This window comes from Camelus dromedarius, chromosome 2 (assembly GCF_036321535.1).
Source record: "Camelus dromedarius isolate mCamDro1 chromosome 2, mCamDro1.pat, whole genome shotgun sequence".
Lineage (NCBI taxonomy): Eukaryota > Metazoa > Chordata > Mammalia > Artiodactyla > Camelidae > Camelus > Camelus dromedarius.
The window spans coordinates 119,846,406-119,867,327 of NC_087437.1; the positions used below are offsets into that span (position 1 = coordinate 119,846,406).

Below are 20,922 nucleotides of genomic sequence, written 5' to 3' on the forward strand. Positions count from 1 at the left end.
CGAGGGTTGAGGTGGTCATTCCAGCATCTGGGGCTCAGGGCGGAAATGGCGCCTGGCAGCAGGTGAAGCTGGCATCATCCACACTCTGAGGATGGGCCATCTGAGACCCGGAGAGGCCAGGAGACCCGCCTGGGGCCCCTCGGTTCCTAGAGAAGGAGCAGAGCCAGGTCCCGGAGCCCCCGCTCAGAAGCCTTTCCACAGCCGGTCCATCATGACCTTCCAAGCTCTGCAGGGTCGGAGAATGGTCTTCAGGGGCCTCTCTTGGTATTTCCCCCAAACTGACCATCCCACAGTTCCAGGAGGCTCTGCGTGCGCTGCCCTGGGCCGTGTCGGTCATTGCCAGCGGTCCCCGCACCTGCCCGCATCGTCTCACGACAGCCTGGCCCGCCAAGCCCCCCACTACCCCGTCCCTTATGCTGACCGTCACCCTCTGCTGGGCTCACAGCCACCTTCCCTTTTCACTCCCCTCAGGTGCTGTGTGACCGTGGAAGAACTCCTCAACCCTCTGAGCCTTAATATCCACAAAATAGGACTAATGACCCCCACCTGTAGAGCTTGCTTTCAGCACCAAAGATCACGTGTTTTTCAACAAATAATGGCAAGAAAAGAGAAGGGGACCACCTCTCTCTCTCTCTCTCTCTCTCTCACTCACACACACACACACACACACACACACACACACACACGCTTGTTTTCAAGTCAGGATCCCAACAAGACCCACACGTTGCGTTCGCTGCCGTCTCCCTCGGTCTCTTTCTGTCCGTATGTCCATCCCCTTTACGTTCCTTGCCGTTTATTTGTCGAAGAAGACAGATTACTTCTGATCGTCAGAACACGCCCTCAGGGTAGATGTGAGTCTGAGAAATGAGATTGTTGTCAGTTTCCTTCCTGCGTGACAATGGCACACTGGCTGTCTTAAACCGTAAGAAGTAAGATGATGTCTAGAACGAACTTTAAAATAACCCCAGTGGAGGGAGGAGTCGGGCACAGACAGCAGGCTGGGTCTCGCGCTGACAGCCGGGAGGGAGGGAGGGAGGGGCTCCGTCACGCTGTGCCTGTGCTGTTGTCCGTGTTTCGGTGTCTCCATCACACAGACGCTCTTTTTCTTTCTCAGCAAATGTATGTAATGTGTCGGACTCATAGGAGTATGTAGCAATTTTGTTATTATTTTATATTCTTTTCAAACAAGGTGACCAGAAAAAAATACCTCTTAAATTGGAAAGAGAAATGAGGCCTAATACAGATTTTTATCTAAGCAAACAAAGAGGCAGTGATTGCCTGCCTGGTGGTTATCTGTGATCTGTCTGAGTGTGACATTGTTATGTGTTCCAAAAACAAGGGGCAAGACGGGATGAACCATATATTCACATTTATACATATCATTTATAATTAGAGGTGAGTTGCAGATGAATTACGTGGCTGGATGGCTGGATGGATGGATGGGTGGAGGGCGGGAGGGCCGGGTGGAGGGATGGATGGGAGGGCTGGATGGATGGCTGGAGAGAGGGAGGGAGGGGGGGTGGAGGGATGAGTTTGGCTGTTCTGACGGCTGGTGTGGTGGGTTCTAACCCACAGAGCTGGAGCACAGGAACCAGGTGCCAGACTGAAATACTCTGGTTTGCTTTGAGGGCAGACAAAGCCTTATAAAAGCTTACAGAGGCTAATGTAAAAGCAATAAAAAATGAATCATGGTCTGATAGACAAAGGGAAAGGAACTTGGATTGGTTTATTCTCTGCTGGGTGGGGGCAGTCTAAATCGATCCTCATTCCAAGTGTGCAGTCGGAAATACCAGTAGTCTGAGAACAAAGCAGAGACTGTTCACCGTTACGGGGAGCGACAGTGGTGGAGAGGCCAAGAGACCACCGCTGCTTCCCATCCAGATCACCACTGAAAGCCTGATTTCAACTTTCAGGCACTGCGCGCGTCTCTGGGCTTGGAGCGAAGTAGTTCGAGGTTGTATCCAGAGCCACGCTGACCTGGCCAGGCCAGGCTCGCTCTCTTGGCTCAGAGTCCTCATTTGTGATGGGGATGATGATAACACCAACCAGCGAGGTTCTTACAAGGACCCAGGGTCGCAGGGTATAAGGCGCTTGGCTCAGCTTCTGGCCCACGCGTGGGCTCAACCTCAGTTGGTGGAGGTGGCGGCGGCCGTGTTGACGGAGGTGATTGTGGCGGCGGTGGTGTTGGTGTTCATGGAGGTGGCTGCGGTGGAAGTGGATCACGGCGGTCATGGCGGAGGCGGCGGGTAGTGCAGCCTAAAACCAGAGATGCAGAGCTCAGCCTCAGCTTGTTCACCCAGGAGGCCGCTTGGGCACTGGTGTCCCCTGATCTGATGGACAGGTCCTGTGCTCGCGGCTGGAGCACAGAGAAGCTGCCCTAGGCCCTGCCCACGAGGACCTCGCCTTCCAAAGGCTTCCCTCCATGTCCGAGTGAGATCAAATGGATCATTTCACCTATCAAAGTGTTTGAAACCTTGCGTGGCGATCCTGTTAGCTGGTACGCATTTATACTGATGCGACCCCAGTTTTCACTGCACTTCGGATGTTACTGGACGTGGCTGGTAACCAATACAGGGAGGTCGGTTAGAGCGATCGGAGCTTTGTGAGTTTGTGCTTTGCGACGGCCATCCCAAGTTATATGTCCCCGTGTCCGAACACGTGAACCACCCAGAGGTGATCACGTGTTGAAGTTCAGGCCGCGTGTCTTCAGTGCCTCTTGCTTGTGAACATGGCCTTTGAGGGGTCAAGGAGGAGCCTCCTTGTCTCCAGGGAGGACACCCGTGAGTTTCGAAGAGCCCCTCCTGTCATCTCAGCTGCCACTTAACCGAGCACCTCATGCACCCCAGGGCTCTGGATGTCAGGGTGAATCCTCCTAAAACCCTGAGCGGCCTCACTCTGCAGGTGAAGAGTCAGAGCCTCAGAAAGACTAAGAAACCTGCTCTGGGTCACGCTGGCAAGAGGGGAGGCTGAAAGTAAACCCAGCTCCCTGGCTCCTCCCCACCCACTCCTCTACCCTGCTCATGCTTTGAGCAGCGCACAACCCTGACACCAGCCAAGGGCGACCCTGGGGTTGTGAGACAGTGGGAACCCCTCAGGCTCCAGCCACCCCAGGGCCCACCCAGGCAGACAGAGCCGCTAAGAGCAGCCACTCCCGAGGTGAGCGTGCTGACCATCCTCATTCCAGGCCCCCGTGCCCTGATGGCCAAAGAGTTAGTGTAGTAATTTGCACAATTTTAGCAACTGACCTGTTTTTTCCTCAAAAATTTTCACATACAACCCGAATATGTAACGCTTACACACAGTTAAGTGGCATGTCTTTGTACCCTGCTATTCTATACATTCAAATTTGTAGCGCCCACTAGAGAATTACTGGGAACAGACAGGGTCCTTGTGTGAGCACTGAGTTTGAAATTGGGGGTTCAGGGGGGCAGCCGCAGGCTCACGTCGGCCTCAGCATCAGTCAGCCTCGGTTTGTTGTACTGGTCTCCCGAACGCTGCCCGAGGAGGGCCCTGGCTTGCCCCGGCCCGTGGCCATGGGCGAGACACTCAGGGCTCAGGACAGCAGTCATGGGCAGCCGTCTGGGTGCCAACCAGGTGGACCTGTCCCCTGAGATGCCGTGTCCCTTCTCAAATGTGTTGATAGTTCGGTCATTACAGCTGAGTACTCGCTTTATCATTAGTGCCTAAAAGAGTGTACGCGTGAATCTACTTAAAGAGAGGGTATCTGAACCCAGGGCTGGCAGACCACCACCCCCACCTGACCAGGGCAGCGCTGGTCGACCAGAACTCCCTCCCCAAGTCTGGGGCGCAGCTCCCCTCCCCCTCCCCAGCTGGTCTCCCCCCGCCTCCCGGTCTGGACCCCACAGGGCCCCTGCCAGGCTCTCTGCAGCCCCCTCAGGAGGACTCCACACCCTTCCTGGAGGGGTCAGGAAGATGCGTGGGTCCGAAGGGCATTCAGCTAAGGTCTGGAGCTGCAGACAGCCTTTAACAGCCGTCCCTCTAGCAGGAAGCCCCGGCACGTGGATGGCGGGCCCAAGACTCAGCAGGACTGCGGGTGGGAGCGGCCTCCCGGCCGCCCTCGGTCTGCACGGCCTCGGCCCCCTCGGGGCCACGGTGGACCCCTCCAGCCCCGTCCTCGGTCAGCGGCTCGGCCTGTGTCCCTGCAGCGCACGGGCCCGTGGGGGCTGTGTCCGTGTCCATGCCTGGAGGCGCCGTCCCTCCACCCGCACATCTCTGCCCCCCCCCCCCCGCTCTGATGATCCCCCCCCCCCGCCTCCTGCTCATGCTCCCCTCCCCCAGCTCCCAGGCAGATGCTGTTTAAATTCTGATTTTTGTCCTCTGGTTAACTGGTGCTTCATTTTCTCATCACTTGGCTGAATGCCAAAGAGTATTCTTTCCAAATAAAAACAGTAAAGGCCCTCTTTTCCCCTCTCGTAGGGATTCGATGGAAAGGCAGCTCTGCCTGCCGTTCAAGGGCATGTTCCTAAGGTAGTTCTTGTGTCAGTTACTAACCTCAGCTTCCAGATCGAGACAGCGCCTTTCTGGGTTGCAAAGCCCTGCATATTCGTCACAGGATATTTGAAAAGTACAGAGCAGTGTAGAAAAGAAAGGAACCCACAACCCCACCAGACGGGGGCCCCACGCTTGTGTTTCCCGACTTCCCCTCCCGGTGTTGTCTTCGGGGAGAGAGAGGGAATAGCTTTCTTGTACGTAATCTTTTATTTTGATCATTTCCACTCATTGCATCAGCAGCGTTCACAAACATGATTCCAGTGCCTATATAACGTCCCAGCATGGAGACCTATTAAGATGCAATCATTTCATTATTTTGAGATATTTAGCTTAATTCCACTTCTCTGCAGTAACTAAGAGAAGAGGGAACCCCACCCCCACCGCCTGGCCCAGCTCTTTGCTCGCAAAGTGGCTGGCCGTGCGGGGCCGTGGTCTGGGCCTGAAGCCGGGAGGTGCCTGGAACTCTGCCTGGCACTTACTAACTGCTCTTATTACACTGTGTTTGCTGGTATTATTTTCTTAAGAGCAGTTCCAGGAAACGGGATTCTGGGTCAAAGGGCACAACTTTGGCCACACGGCTTCCCAGCAGGGCCCCATGGGCACACTTTCTCTCTCAAGCGTCTCCCCCATCCCCCAGCCAGAGCTGGTGACTTCACTTTATTCAGATACGCTCTTGGGGTCCCTGGGGATTAGCATGCAGTTGTGAACAGTACCACAGAGAGGTCAAGTCACCTTTCACCCTGTCTCCCCCACGTAACGTCCTGCAAAACCTCCGTGCAGGACGGCTGCCAGGCTGTTACCATGAGCCCCGTCCTCCACCTCATTCAGACTGTCCAGTTCTACTGTGCTCATTGGGGTGCGTCCGTTGAGCTCTGTACAGCTTAATCGCGCATGCAGCACCTCGTGTCCACCGCCGTGGTCATGGGCACGGTGGAGAACAGTTCCACCCGCTCTGTCCCCACACCCACCTCCTCCTCCACCCACCCCGTGCTCGCGCACCCCGGCCCCCACGCTGTCTGTTCTCCATCTCTGAAATCGTGCCATTTCAGGAATGTCGTGTGAATGGAACCGCACAGGATGTAGCCTTTTGGGGACTGGCTTTTATTCACTCAGCATAAATCCCTCAGACCCATCTCGGCTGTTTCTTGGCTCAGTGACTCATCCATGGTGTGGACGGACCAGAGTTTGTTTAGCATTCACCTCCTGAAGGGCATCTGGGTTGCTTCCAGGTTTGGGCAATCCATCACTTTTTCATTCTTGCCAATTTGATTACTTGCTTTCAATTTCTAGGAGGCCAATAGGGTGATTTTGAGATGTCAGTGCCCTATTTTCATTGGGTGGAGGTTCCTGTTGTCAGCTTGGCATTTATAATGAACCGTCATCGTCATCACGTCATAAGAGGAAGCAAAAGGATGAAGAAGTGTTAATGCTGAGGTTTTAAGATGCTCAGGGGGCTGAAATCAAGAACCACCATGAACAGAGCGAGGAGGGGGCCAGAATGGACATCACTGGAGTCCAGTTCTAGTCTCCAGAGGAAGGAAGACAGAGCCAGGTCCCCACATGGAGGAACAGAACCCGCCATGTCTCCGCGGGAAGGAAGCTGGATGGGGAAGAAAAGTGCTTCCCTACCCTTCCTCCTTTGGGACCTCAGCCTCCCGGTGTCTACAGCACCAGGCTGCCACCTTCAGCTGTCACCATTTAAAATCACTTTAGGGAAAGATCGCAGAAGAATTATAATGAGGACATTTTTACCCGAGTTTTGTCACCCCAAGTTGAGAGATGCTCTGTGAACGTCGTTGCTAAGGCAGTTGAATAAAAAAATCTCACAGTCAGTGTGAGCAGAATCAGCAAGACAACGACCGTAGTTGCATGTTTTACGACAGCCAAGCCAGCAGCACAGCTTACCTGACACGGATAGCTTTCAATGATGTGGAAAAGGAACACATGTTTTCTGTGATCTTGAAAGGGAAATCGTGCCATCCTGGTTGACCAGCTTCATGAGACATCTCCCTGGTGAAAAAGATCGTAGCCAGCCCCGCAGAGAAAAGTCCCCAGGACACACGGCTTTCTGAGCAGCCTCAGTCGTCCCCACCCTGCTGGTCTCTGGTCCCTCCCGACACCCACAGACTGAACTTGGCCTCTGTGATAGTGGTGGCTCTTGTCTTTCCCAGCCTGCAAATCCCAACCCAAACCTAAGTTGCCACTCTGTTACCTTACTTGTCCAGGACGGGGAGCACTTCCCAACATAGCGCCACAAAGATCTGCGTGAGAAAGCTGCCGTTTCCGTGGTCGCTGACTTCGTGCCAGGTCAAACTCGAATCCCACAAACCCAGCAAGAGTGCTCTCCACAGCTGCAAGGAAGTGCCTGGGACAGAAATAGGAAACCCAGCGCGGGTTCTTCTCTGCGTCCAGGCACCGAGCTGGGGAGGGGCGCTCATCCCGGCCCCGGCGCTTAGAGGCTGGGGCTCCGCTCTGACTACTACCGTCCCGCACAGGCTCCCAGTTACTCAGAGGAGGAAGTCATGTTTTCTGCAGCCACTACCAACCACATCTGGGCTGAATAGACGGGAAACGGCCAGAGTGAACGGGGCCGGGGTCATGAGGAGCTGTTTTCACAGGTGGAGCCCACATGAAAGGACACTATACCCGATCTTTCTCATGTCCAAGCATCCCCAGGGCGGCCCTCTCCCCGCAGCCAGGCTCGTTCTGTGCCTGGACCACGGAGGCCTGGCACTGGCAGCCACCCCCACGGCTCCTCGGTGCCCCGCCTTAAAGAGGGGGAGGCCAGAAGCCAAAGGACAGCAGGTGATGAGCATTAAGACCAGCGTGTCTTGACACTTTCTTGTTAATAGTTTCCACCTGTGTGAATTCGCCCATGACTATTAAGGCGTGTGTGTCGGGGGCTTAATCCTCAAGTGTGTGCTACAGAACTCAGAACTGGTACCTGGCAGAGATGGAAACAGCGTCTCTGCACCGTCAGCCAGTGTTCCGACCCTGGCCAGCTGCCCCAGGCTCTGGGCATAGGGACAGAGCAAGACTTGACTCTGGGGCTGACACTGACCAGGGAGTTAGCCACAACCATCGTGGGTGGACATGGAAGCAGGCACTGGCTGGCCACGTACCATGGTCAGGGACGCACGGAGGACGGCTGGGAGTGGAGTCGGGACGCTGGGGACCAGGTGCACACCAGCCCTTCCCTCCTGAGGCCTGCGGTGGGGCCTGAGCTGCGGGAAGCCCCTGTGCACCCCAGTCCAGCAGCTTCCCTGCAACAGAGTTTGCTGCCAAATTGAAGAATTAGTCACCAGAGGTATATCACTGGATCAGTCCCTCCAAACTGAAAAATGGGACGCGTCGGGCTTAATTCTGCACTTTTCAGGTTCCCCAAAACACGGCACATGAGCTAGGTCGCAGCCTGAATTGGGAAACGGATTTAAGGGGCCCTGGCAGTGCCCCACGGGCCGATGGTGAGGATGCAGGGCACTCTCAGGAGGTGGGAGACCCTCCCAGAAGAGGTCAGAAGTGGGGGGCTGCCCCTGTCTGTGGGGAACACCTCGGGGCCTCCGCTGGTCCCGCTGAAGCCTGGAGCCCCGGCCCTGCCGCTGCTGGCGTGGCCTGTGCCCTACTTCCCTTCCAGGGCACGCCCCTCGGGGATCGGTTTCCACTCCAGAACACCTCAGCCGCCCCCTATTCACGCAGGTCTCCTCTCCCTGCACGATGTCCTCACGCTGAAACGCGCAGCTGTGTTTCCTGGCCTAAAGTCCCATTTGAAATCTCTCCCAAGGAGCATGGAAACCCTTTTATCCTGGCTGGGTTTGCGGGAAGACCTCAGATTGCCCTCCAGGAGACCTGGCTCGGCGGTGATCAGATCTCCATCCTCTAACCTCGTAACGGGAAACTCGATTACCTGGAGCTGCCTGGAGGCCATCCGTCCTCCTGCCTTTCCACACGCAGACTGGACCACGGGACCTCAGGGGCCGATTTCTGCATCCTCCTCCCTCCATGAGCCTCTGAACTGGGCGTCCAGGGGAGAGAGGGAAGCAGTAGAATCTCATCCCTGACAGAGGCCTCTGGACTCAGGATGGACGAGAAGTCACTCCCGGGCCTCTAGAAGCTGCCGTCCTGTCTCTTTAGCCCCAAGGCCGCCTGGCTGTGGGGGGCGGCGCTCTGACCATCTGCTCCCCAGTCACCAGCCCTGCTTCACCGCGTGTGTTGGCGGAGCTGCGTTTGTTTTAGTTTGTTGGTGTTATTTTCCTTTTTCCTTTTTCTGTTTTCTTCTTGTTTTTTTCCTTTATTTTTAAGGTTTTTTTTGTTTGGAGGTGCTTTTGATACCAAGAAACAGAAACATGCTTGTGCCAACTCCAGACCAGAGGCTCTCCTGCCCGCTGCTCCCCTCCCTCCCACAGTCCCCCCCCCACTGCTGTCCCTTGTGGGTGGCCCAGGGCAGTCAGCCCAGGGCAGCCTCCCCGTGACCCTGCAGCTCACTCCAGTTGCCGCCAGTTCTGAGTCGCTCAGTAAATTTCTCAGGAGGCAAGGTGAATGTGTACTGGCCGGACAGTCGTAGGTCGGGCAGCGGGGAGGGCCAGGGCCCTAGAGAGCGTGCGGAGCAGCCAGCTGGTGGAGGCTTCCTGTGCTGTGAGGGGTGTGGCTTGGCCACTGCAGTCCCCGGGTCTCACTCCTGAATCCCCACCTGTAAGGACAGGCCTAGAGGACGTCTTTCAGAAAGGTCCCCACCCAGCAGTCTGGCTGGGAGGGCACAGCCCTGACCAGAGCCCTGGGTCCCGCGTCCTGGGCTGCCCCACGGGAATGGGTCAAGGCCGGTCCCAACCGTGTGCTAAGCCAGAAGGTCCAGGCACCAGGTGTGCTCTGGCGATGCTCACCTCCCTCCCCGGCCTGGCCTGCCTGCCGCCGGCCTCCTGCAAAGCCCCAGGCCCGTCCTGCTGTGGGCTGTGGCCGCACAGCCTGGGAGCCCCCGCCCTGGCCTCCGTCCCTGCCTTTCTGGAGTCAGGTGTTCCCCGCCCACCAAGAAACAGGGCAAGGGAAGGAGCTGGGTTAGACCGTCTTTCTTCAAGCTCTGTAAACCCTGCAGACTGTAAATTGGAAGTCCTACTAATATAAAACTGGGTGCCACAGTGTGGCCAAAAGTCATTTTGGGTGTATTTGGCAACTTGAAAGCCCCCTGGAGACGTCCATCCCCAGTCAGGATTTTAGAGCCAGCAGGGACTGAGGTTCACAGGCGGCTGCGATGGTGTGAAACTGAACTTTGTGCTAAAGGGGTAGTGTCCTGAGTGCTCTGTTCAGACACGTTTCCCTCACGTGTTGCTCATCTCGGCCCTGAGGGGCAGGTGGAGCTGACGTGATGGACGCCCTTTACAGAAAAGCAAACCGAGGCCTCGGGTGGTGATGGGCTTGCCCACGGCAGCGGGCAGCAGGGGGAGACCAGGGACAAGGTGAGGCACAGGACCCCCACACTTGCCCCGACACCATCGCTGTTAGAGGCTGGTTTGAATACAGACATTACACACCGTGCAAAGCCCGGGAGTCGGAGCTGTTTCGGTGATGGGTAGACGCTGGACAGAGGGAGGCCTGGGATGCAAAGCTGTCTTCCTGACCACTCACTCCTGGCCCCTGGGAGCCCCGGACACTCCGTGTGCCTGTTTCGTCATGGAGAGCCCTCAGAACGGGCTGGGTGGGTGGCTGGTGCCCCGTGAGCATACTTCATCCAGCAATGCGGGCAGCAGGAAGGTTCCAGACGCTCAAGTTCCCTCCGACATTCAGAGACCCCGCTGACTGTGAGGAAACATTAACATCCAGCAGAGAGCAGGCCTTGGTTCCCATCTGTTTCCTTTGTCTTGTTTTAACGCCGCGGCGCTGCCAGTCGGCACACATGGAGGACGTCGGGGGGTCCGCTGTGCTTGCTGATGAGCCCCAGCCCGCTTCGCCTCCGGCTGGATGGCCATACAAAATCTGTGTTTCTCCTTTAATCTTGCTGTCTCCACGTCTCCCGTTTAAATATCATTTCACTGACGCTTCCCCCCACCCCCAGTCTTTGGTTCTGGATAAAGGATTTGCAAAATGATTCAGCCTGTAAACAAAAAGCCTTGTGCCTTCCGGACCAGGCTGCCGTGGGGTCTCCCCGGGCCCACCAGGCACTTGTGCTGCAGGGGCTGCTTTCCCACTGCTGACGCCGGCGGAGACCTGGGCGGTCCCGGCGCTCCCCACCGAGGGCCCCGGTGTCGCCCCTCCAGCTCCTCACCGGGCTGGCCCTAACAAAGGCTCACGAACTAACTAGATAAATAAGACAAAGGTGTGACTCTCACAGACAGAAAATGGCCACACGTCAAAGATCTTTTTACCTAGCTTGTCAGCTGAACAAGGGCGCCAGTAAGATTTACAACCAGTTCAAAAGAGAAATCAAAGAACCTACATTTCTGTGCAGTAGAGGAATGTCGGCTCGGATTTACAGACGGACACAGCGTGGTTCTCCGCTGTGATGAAAGACACCCGTGTCGTCTTTTCTGCTTGTTCCCGGTTTCCTTGCAGCCCCCAGCCTGTCGTCAAAGCTAGTCTCAAAGAAAGGCTGTCCTGGGTCAGGAGGGAGGCTGGCCCCGCTGGGTTTGGCCGGCCCGTGGGCCCTCCTGGGCTTGCTCGGCTGCAAGACTCCATAATTGGACTTTTTAAAGCATCTATTATTTGGTGTCCCGAGGCTAAGAAGTCATTACAAAAGGCTCTCCTCCAGGTTTCATCTGCAGTGCTTACAAATGTGGGCAAACTCATCTCTTGTCAAGGCCCCGGAATATTCCAACCCTCTGGCCTTTCTTCCCACCCGGACGGCTGGGCACCTGGGGGCCAGGTTCCAGGGCAGTCCCCCGGCCTTGTCATCACGCTCAGCATCTTCCACGTCTGGAGGTGACCTGTAGCCACCTGACCCTTTTCTGGAAGTCTCGGGGCAGATCAAGAGTGTTCACAGAGCTCTCCTGCCCTCCCCCTTGGCCCACCCCTGCCTTTTACTGGGGTCTGTGATAAACCCGCAGAGCCAACCCGCACCAAGTCGAAATGAACTTCACTAACGTTCAAGTGGGAAAGTCAGAAACGGCCTCACAGCGGTGGGTGCGTGGCCAGGACCCCACACCAGCCCCGTCTCGGGCACAGCCCAGAAAGCCCGGGGGGAGCTGAGGTCTGTGCTGATGTGCTGGGGGTGCGCTGCCCTGAAAACGCAGGCGTGAGAGGAGAGGTCGGGTGAAGGAAGGCGCCTCTGGCTGGTGGGGGGGGGGGGTGCTCTGCAGAGAAGCTGCCAGAGGACAGAGGGAGGGGGACCTCTGAGCAGGGTGCAGAGCTGAGGGCCCGGGAGGGGCACCCCTGGACTGGAGTGAACCTGGGGGGGCTGGGGGGTCACATGCTCCAGGGACAAACCCCAGAGCCTCAAGTGCCCACGAGGAGGTGGGCCTTCTCCTGTGGGCGAGCAACGCCCAACCAGGTCTGAGTTCTGGAAACCGAGGCTGGGTGCTGGGGCGAGGCTGGGAGCCGGGCGGGGCCAGCGCGGAGGCAGGCCGGGCCGCGGGGCGGCCGGTGCAGACCATCACGGAGGGTGCGGGCTCCACGGGGAGAACGCGCGCAGGCCTGGGGGCGGGCTGGCGGCGTCCCGGCGTTGCCAGCCCAGCCGCACACAGGAGGCGGCGGTAGTCAGGGAGAGGCTGCATTTGCCGGGGAAATGTCTGCTGGCTCTGTTTCACCGTTTCCAGTTTAAAAAAAAAAAAAAAAAGATGCAAACTGATCTTCACTGAGAACACGGTGCTCTGGGCACTGAGAAATAACCGCTCTCCTCGGGCTTGGCTCTTCCACACCCAGGGAGTCCTGCTGACGAGCAGAGAGGGACCGTACGGCAGTTAGCCCAGGAAAGGGAAATGTCTGTTGTGACGGAAAGTGGGGCCTTGGCGTGGACCGTCCCCAGTGCTGCCCGGCCTTGGAGGCCAGTGCCCCTCACCATGCTTGAAACCTCTCCCAGGAAGGGCTTCCCGAGCCGAGACTCACAGTCGGGGCCCCTTGGACAAAGGATGCTGAGACAAACGCGTGTGCCTCCTGTCCGGCCAGGACTGGACACCCCGGCCGTGCGCACAGCTGCCTCCTGTGAGGTCGGTTCACCTTGCAGCCCGGAGGCCACACTGGATGCTTCTCATTGTGACTCCCTCTGATTCAGTCGGACAACCTCAGCCCCAAATCCTAAAAGGCAATCTTTTTAAGCTAATGACCTTAAAATATTTTTAACGCAATGGCCCCCAGAGGTTGTTGAGCCCCCCAGCGGTATGATATCATTCAGCCGAGGTGGTCAGCGGTGCGTCAGACGTCACCACGGTGGACGGGGGGCCCCAGTGTCCACACCTGCGGGTGCACTTACGTGGGCAACAGCTCTGTTTTTCACGACTCTTTTCAGTGAACAAAAGCATGAAGGTTTCTCAACCTGTGTAAATCAGCGAAGTGGGAAGGTGTGTAACATTTCAGTGCCCACAGCTCTTCTGTTTTGTCTTGTAAAAATTAACCTGCAGGTCAGTCGGGCCCAGGGAGAAAGCTCTAGAATCTGAGATCACTGTGGAAATGGCTGCCCCGCTCTGCCACTCCTCACGGCCTGCTGCTTCTGTTTTGTAGGTGGTCTTTAGCAAGTACTGCAACTCCAGCGACATCATGGACCTGTTCTGCATCGCCACTGGCCTGCCTCGGTGAGTGCCCGGCGGCGTCCCCGCCAGGGGGACAGACGCCTTCACATCCACCTTGAGGGGAAGGTACCTGGGAGACGAGCTGCTGACTCTAGGGGACGAGCAGTGGGGAGGAGCCCAGTGCATTCAGCTCCCACCTTGCACGTGGGACCTTTGCAACTGGTGAATGAGACCCCGGAGGTTTTGGCCACAGCTGCCCCCTGCCCGCCAACAGCCTGTGCCACGTGGAGGAAACGGAATTAGGCAGAAACTAGTCTTAAGAGTATCTTTTTTCTTTCTTTCAATTATTCCTTTGCTTTGAGACAAAGCATAAAGGAGGGTGGTGATGTTTGGGCTCTGGTCCCTCAGCCCCAAACCATCCAGCAGGGGTCTTTTCTATCTCAGCGAGGCATAGAGTCATCACAGATCAACGTTTAAGAAAAGACCAATGTCAGAAATTAGGTTGAAAAGACCAGGAATCTACCTTACAGAACCATAAGAATTCCAGAGGAGTTATCTTCCCAAATCAGCAGTTTGTTCAAGCAAATAGATTTTCTCTCCTAACTTCCCAGCTCTAGAGGGTGACCCGGAGAAGCTTCGGCCTGCAGTTAACTTTAAAGTTATGCTCCAGGTCAGGAGAATGAGAGGGAAGGACAGCAGGAGGCTTTCAGAGTCGGCTGAGAAGAAGGAGACTCAGGGATGAAATGACCAGTCTGAAATCACAGCAGGTGTCAGTTCATAGCCGCAAGACACAGCCTACAGCTTGGGGCATCTTTTATTAAGCATTTATTTTAAGAAATAAATACGTATGACTCTGTAGACCAGCCTGGGATTCAGGTGTCACCCCCAGTGCACAGATTTTAAACCCACAACTGAAGACGCGAGAGCTAAGTCACGTGGGGACGACGACACCTCGTAGGAGAGGCCGCCAGGGACGAGGGCGGAGGCAGGTTCAGCCTCTCCACGGAAACTGCCCTGCGGGAGAGGGTATGCCTGTTTTGGTGGGCTCCCACGGGGAATGGAGGAGGAAGGCAGACCCTGAATTCGTCATTGGCTGATAGAAATAGTCACTTCTACTTTACCAGTTTTATTTAATCTCCCAAATCAACAAATTGGACTTTCTCCAGTTCCCATCTTAATGACCCACGTGCTGACAGAGTTAGGCACACAGCCACTTGCCTTTGCCTCCAAGTGGAGTGCTGGCGTCTTGGGGACACCTCCTCGCGGCCCTTTGGATGGGGCGGGCCTGGTGCCCAGCGCCTACCTGCGGGAGGCCCAGAGTCGAGTGTGCACCCAGGGGATGGCCACAGGGTGAAGACACCAGCTCTCCCTGTCTTCCAGGAACACAACCATCTCCCTCCTGACCACGGACGACGCCATGGTCTCCATTGACCCCACCATGCCCGCCAATTCAGAACGGTAAGCGGCCGGCGGGACAGCCCGCTCACGCTCGTGGTGTGTCTTTCGCCTCCCTGCCCACGTGGGAGGGTCTCTGTGGTGTTTCTTTAATTTGCGGCTGCAGGAAGATCTGAATTTAACCAAATATGGGAGGGTGGGGCTGGGGGACTCTGTGAAGGGGGCTGTTGATTCCTTTGCAGAACTCATCCCTTTCCAAGAAAGTAGCAGCTACAAGACGGGCAGGGACCTCCCCAAGGGCTCCACGTTTGGTTCTTAGCAAGAGCCCTAGGAGGCATTTACAGATGGGGAAACTGAGGCACTGAGTGAGCTGTCCCACCACCCATCAGAAAGGGCTGCAGGAGATTCCCTGAGCAGACCCCCTGGGCGACCCACGGGGGCCAGTCCTGGAGCTGCCCTGCCCAGGACAGGGAGGGGGGGCTGGGGGCCCGAGGAGCAGAACTGGGGGAGGCCTGGTGGGCGAGAGGCTCGGGCAGTAAACGCTTCTGTGAATGTGTGTGAAACCAACCCAGCCATATGTAGCTGGAGGAAGGACAAGGACTCCAGTGGGTGCCTGGCCCCTCTGCTCGGCCGCCCGCGAGGTCCCCTGCGGTCCCCTTCATACTTACAGCTGGGCCGGCAGAACCCAGACGGGGTCCTCTGTAAGGCCGGGGGCAGGGCATGGCTGGGGGTGGGGTGCCCCTCCCGCTTCTCCCTGAACCCCGCTCTGGGGACACGTGTCAGTCCGGCCATCGGGCTGTGCTGCCCAGCTGCACCAGGCCAGCTGCCCCTGCAGAGCAGGCGTGCACCAGGCAGGCCCCTACACGTCCCAGCCACTGAGGGGCCCTGGCTGCCTAAGGGCAGCAGGGAAACATTTGGGCTCTCTGTGATGTGGTGGTCTGGGACCTCTGCTGTAGTCGCCCAGAAGGGTCCCCCACCCAGGTGTGTGTGCCCCTGAGCACCCGGGATGGGCACCTGCTCTCCTTCCGCTGCCCCTGGAAGCTGCTGTCAGCCATCCTCGCCAGGCTGGGTGTGGGATTCCCCGCCCGGGCAAGGGCACAAGACCGCAGGAGGACTGCCAGGCTTCAGCGGGTAAAGCCAGGCAAGCCACAAACCCTAGGACGTTGCAGCAGCCTCCGCTGTCCTTGGAGCTCGGCGGTGGGCGGGAGCAGTGTCCTTCCCCGCGCACCCGCGGGCCTCGGCCAGGCCTCCTCCCCTCCCACTGCGCCTGTCAGTCTCCTGAATTTTTAATTTCGTCATCAGGAGCTTCTGCCCTGAAGCTCTGGCTCTGATGATGCTCAGATTATGGGTTCTGGGCCCCGGAAGGAGCTATGCTGATTGAATCCACAGACACTCCAGTGAGAGTGTTATAAATTACGGCACAAGCTCCGACCTGACCCGGATCTTTATTCATAAGGAAGTCACAGGCGACCTGTCACCCTCGGCATACAAAAGATGAAATGCTGTCGACAGAGGGGAAGCGCCCCGTTGTACAAGCCGGCCTCTGATGGTGCAAAACCGCACTTTTCCTGAGTTAATTTCAACAGTTTGTGGTTTGCTCCCGTTTTGTCCCTTCTTCATGTCTGGCTTGGCACTTTAGTCCGTGCCAGCTTCTAGCAGGGGGCTGTCTTGTCCCCGGGGAGACACTTGGCGAAGTCTTCTGCAACAGGGGGCGGTGTCTGCGGGTACCCAGTGGGCAGAGGCCAGGGCTGCCACAGGTCCCACGGTGCCCGGGACGGCCCTGCCCGAGACTCACCTGCCCAAAATGTCCGTGGTGCCGAGGCTGAGAACCGGTGTGTGTGGTCCGCCCCCTTTGTCTTCCCAGAGCCGTCAACCTCCTAACCCAGCAGGTCGTGTGCACCCCAGGGGCTGGCTGAAGCATGGCCCCCTCCCGCCCCCCCGCCCCCGCACCCTTAGTCTGATAGGCTGCGCCTTGGGTGGGGGCCCGGAACTGGCATTTCTGCCGGGCGTCCCAGATCCCGTTCATCGGTGTTCCGACCCCTGGGCTTCCCCTCCTCTCCCTTTGTCTGCTCCCTGCATTTGCGACCATCGACCTTTTTCCATTTGGGGAGCTGCCCCCTCCACCGACTTCTCCCATCTGTGCCTGCTTTCCCCACCCTCGGCCCGTGAAAGGTGACGTTCTCCGAGCTTTCCCGCCAGCCCGCTCACCTCGCCCTCCCGTGTGCTACCTGAGCCCCAGCAAAGCCTCCCGTCTGCTCCGTCCACATTTCCAGCTGCCGTGGGCCCCCCACTTCTAAACACGCAGTATAAACCAGTCCAACCCAATCAGCGGCTGGCAGCCCTGCCCGCAGGCTGAAACCCCCGGGACCTTCCTTCAAACGGCGCCAGCGCCCAGACGCCCGCTGGGACCGAATGCCTGCGGATTTGGGGGGATGTTTCTAAAGCTCACCGGGTGATTCTGACGTGCGGCCCGGGCGAGAGTCACCGATGTAAAGTGGGGAAAACCCAAGCAGCTCCTCCTGAGCCCAGGCTGGTGCCTCGTCAGTCCTTCAGCGACCGGAAGGTCACGCCGCCAGGCACGGGGTTCCCCTTCTCGAAAAGTGCCGGATCAGCTTTGTTTCTTCCCAGAAGATAATCAGGTCGTGTCCCTTCAGCCTCCTCCCCCCGAGGACCGGCAGCCCCTCTGTCCGCAGCCTCGTCAGCACCTGCCCCCGAGCCTCAGACGCAGAAGCTGCCCCACGAGAGGGACTGTTCTGCGGGGGCCGGTCCTCCGCCACGCCGGCTTTCTGCCCAGTTCCCGCTCACAGGAGGGGCTCCTCGCGGCCTCCTCTGCAGGTTCCAGGGGCTCTTGACTGCGACTGCCTGGATACTGATCAGAAGTCGGGATCCCATCTCTTATACCCAATTTTTTTGGTTCATTTCAAACCAAATATTATGACCTCCTGACTCTCCCTTCAAAATACTTCTTGCCTTTACAATCAGGGAACGTTCAGACCGGTATTTTAAAATAATCTGGGACATACTTACATAAGTCGGTGGGGCTATAATCTAACAAGGGGTCGGGTACCTTCCACTCCCTTTTGGAGCTGGGAAGGAAGGTGACTGAGTGCCCGTCAACCCTGATTCCTGCAGATCAACAGACACGCGTAGACACATCCCAGCTTTGCTCCGGCCGTGCTCAGAGGGACTGAGCGTCTGGTCCAGGTGCTCCCTCTGGTCAGGGGACCATTCTGGGTCCCACGGTGTCCTACTGACAAATGTGTTACATCTTGACGACTCCTTCTGTTTCTGCCACGACGGCTTCAAGACCCTCGTGGAGGGAGGGAAACAGACGCTGAAATAGCATGAGAAAAGCACGTGGCAGGGCCCGGGGGTGGGGGGCCAGGATGACACAGCACACACGTGACAAACACCAGCGCCCCTTGATTTCTGATTTTAGCTCAGGTGTGGTACAGGAAGCTCTCGCCGGGTGAGATGGCCGTGCGCTTGCAAGGACAGCGTGCTCGGCCACCCGCTCAGCTCAGGAGCAGTGCCCCCGGGTTCTGGCGTGGCTCCCACTAAATGTGTCTGAAAAAGAGGCCTTTGAGCCAGGCACTTGGAGAGAAGACAAATGCAGTCGAAGTCCCAGGCAGGCGGAGAGTGGTTTATCTCCGCTTTGTGGTCGAGGAAGAAATGAGGAAGATGCAACTTAATTTAGGCTGAGCCAGGAGTTTAGTCAATCGTGGAAGCAATAATACGGTTCTGAGAACATCCTGTTGCTCAGAATCAAGAGGATTAAGGAGCGAAGAGCCAGGAATAATCTTGAAGGGCCAACTGTCATCAGCGCCTCTAACGGGAGCTGCCGGACACAGCTCTGTGTCTCCCCATCCTGTGCAGGCGACACTGTCCTCCGCCTCCCGCACCCTCTGCCCCGCCACCGCCATCTCCCCACAGCATCCGGCCTGCAGGGAGGAGGGGAGGAAAGTCCTTGTGGCCGCAGAGGAGGGGGGTGAGAAACGGGGGGTGAGGACGAGGAGGGGGCCCCGTGCTCCCCTCTCTCCACCCGCCGCCCCAACATCAGTGCTGCTTATGGTGGGAGGAGCCTGAGGGAGGAGAGAGGTGGTGGTGGCCGCCTCACCTTGGGTCTCCACACCCCCTGCCTTGGCGCCCCAGCACCCTGCTCCTCTCCTGGGCGGCACCAACAAGTGTCCAGAGTCTGGCCTCTGGACACCCGTCTGGTTCGAAGCCAGCTCATCCATTGCTGGTGGGTTTCAGCGAGGCCCCACCCGCCCTGAGCTCTGGCTCCTCTCCTCGTACCTGCAGCTTAGCAGGGCTGACAACCGCCTGGAGGGTTCGGGGAGGATGGACTTGCCCTGCCAGGCACATCACTGTGAGTACCGAGGCAGCCGGTACCACCATGGGCTGAGCGCCTGCCCCACCCTAGTTGGGCAACAGCCCCCATGGTTCACCCGCTCTGCAGGTGGGGCCACACTTCAAACCACATGGATTCAAAGTAAGGTGTTCCGCCAGGAACCAAAGTCCCAAATAACCAATTTCCAGAGACCTTTGGAAGAGGACCTTAACCTAACTAAGCCGGTGCTCATGCAGGGATGGGCGGGCGTGGACCCCCTCCTCCACGCGCTCTGCCCAGCAGGACCCCTCGTGGGAGAGGCCAGGACTCTAGATGGCCACAGGGTTGTCTGCCTGTCATTCATAGTGCTACACTGTTTTTATTTTTATACTTTATCAGTGTTTTAAATTGTCAAAAATTTTCCACGTGGCCTGTAACCATTAAACCACTGGTATCACCCTCAGTGAATCAGTTACCAGTTCGGTGTTTGGTGTGAATCCTTCCAGACTCCCTGACTTTCTCCCCAGCTCTAAGCTCGTTCTGCGTCTGTGGCTCTGTGACTCGCTGAGTCTCCTGATAACATGTCACGGGTACCCTCCGCCTCAGTCCTTGCACACTTACCCGCAGCGTGTAACAACCGAATGACACTCACGGAACAGCTGGTATGTCATCCAGCCCAGGGGGAGAGGGGCCTGAGTACACCTTAGCCACTCTGAGAGCACTTACCGCGTCCTTCCGACACGTACTTGACCGTGGGCGTGGGTTCCAGGAGGGCAGAACCTTCTTGACTGGTTCACTGTTGTGCCACCAGAACCTGATCACGCGAGCCCTCTGGGGAAGGTGTACTCCGGCAGTGCTGGTGAGGACGATTGTCTGTGCCTTGTAGCACTCCTGTTACCAGCTGCTAAAATTTTGCTAGACTGCTGAGTGTAAAAACAACAACAACAACAAAAAAAAAAAACAAAAAAAAAAACACTTTTTTTTTTGATTGAAGTGCCGTCAGTTACAATGTGTCAGTCTCTGGTGCACAGCACAGTGTCCCAGTCATGCATGCACATACATAATTCGTGCAAGTGCCTCTTTCTTGAGGTGCCTCTTTTTACTTTTTTTTTTTTTAACTGTTATCAACTCTTAGCAGGGAGGGTGTAGCTCAGTGGTAGAGGGCGTGCTTAGCATGCAGGAGGTCCCCGGTTCAATCCCCTGTGCCTCCATTAAAATCAACAAAAAAATAAATAAAACTAATTGCCCCCCCCAAAAAAAAACCTTATCAACTCTTGCCTATTCCTGTTCTTTGCTTATTTTCCACCGACTTCCTTGTCTCCCTCCAACCTTTACTGGAGGTCCTTGGATGTCAGGGACAGTGGCCTTTTGTCTGTCCCCAGTATCTTCTCCCCACCCCTGTGGGTCTCACGACTGCAGGGGGTGACATGGCCAAGGTGCCCGTGCATTTTCGACTGAGTTACTGACACCTCGGCTCTTGTGCCCTTGGGTGATGCCGTTGCCAGGAGCTCAAACCAGGCACGAGGGGGGCACCTCCAGCATCCATCCATCAGATGTTGGGCTAGACAAGGGCAAGTCTGAGCCATCCCAGCCGCGCTCAACAAGTTTTTTTTATTAACCAAATATGAATATGATAGAGGAGGTCCACTGCTTAAATGATATATTTAAAGTATTTAGAGTTCTTCTGAATGAGGAATCTCAGAACAGCCAAAGAAACTAATTTTTAAAAGACCTAATTCGCTGAATTCTAATTCACCCCGAGCGCTTATGTCTCGTACCAGACGGGCACGAAGGTCTCTGACAGCATCTCACAGTGAAACTGCCTTCTCTCTTGCAGGACCCCCTACAAAGTGAGACCCGTGGCCATCAAGCAACTCTCTGGTAAGGCGATGCTAGCGTTTTTTAAATTAAAAGAGAAAAAGGGGGCTCCAGGCTGCCCCTGTGATTGACTATGCATGAGCTGAGCACTGGCTCGGAAGCCCTTCCTGTTACAGAGCCTAAAGGCGCCGACTGCTGCAGGGGCAGCCGTCCTCAGCC

General features: G+C 56.8%; 1 protein-coding gene and 1 long non-coding RNA gene across 4 annotated transcripts in view; one reads left to right on the forward strand and one right to left on the reverse strand.

Moving 5' to 3' along the window:
- PDE9A (phosphodiesterase 9A) overlaps nt 1–20,922 on the forward strand; it is a 92,020-nt gene that overhangs the window by 13,930 nt on the left and 57,168 nt on the right. For all 3 annotated transcript variants that reach the window (XM_064476295.1, XM_064476313.1, XM_064476306.1), the window contains exons 2-4: nt 13,153–13,223; nt 14,541–14,618; nt 20,723–20,766. In XM_064476295.1, the coding sequence (XP_064332365.1) occupies nt 13,153–13,223; nt 14,541–14,618; nt 20,723–20,766 (193 nt within the window). The remainder of the gene's footprint in view (nt 1–13,152; nt 13,224–14,540; nt 14,619–20,722; nt 20,767–20,922) is intronic.
- Nucleotides 5,613–6,956, reverse strand: LOC116155386 (uncharacterized). Its single transcript, XR_004139296.2, has 3 exons — nt 6,725–6,956; nt 6,418–6,522; nt 5,613–5,798 (listed from the first exon to the last, which is right to left on the reverse strand). It is a non-coding gene; the product is annotated as an uncharacterized LOC116155386 (long non-coding RNA).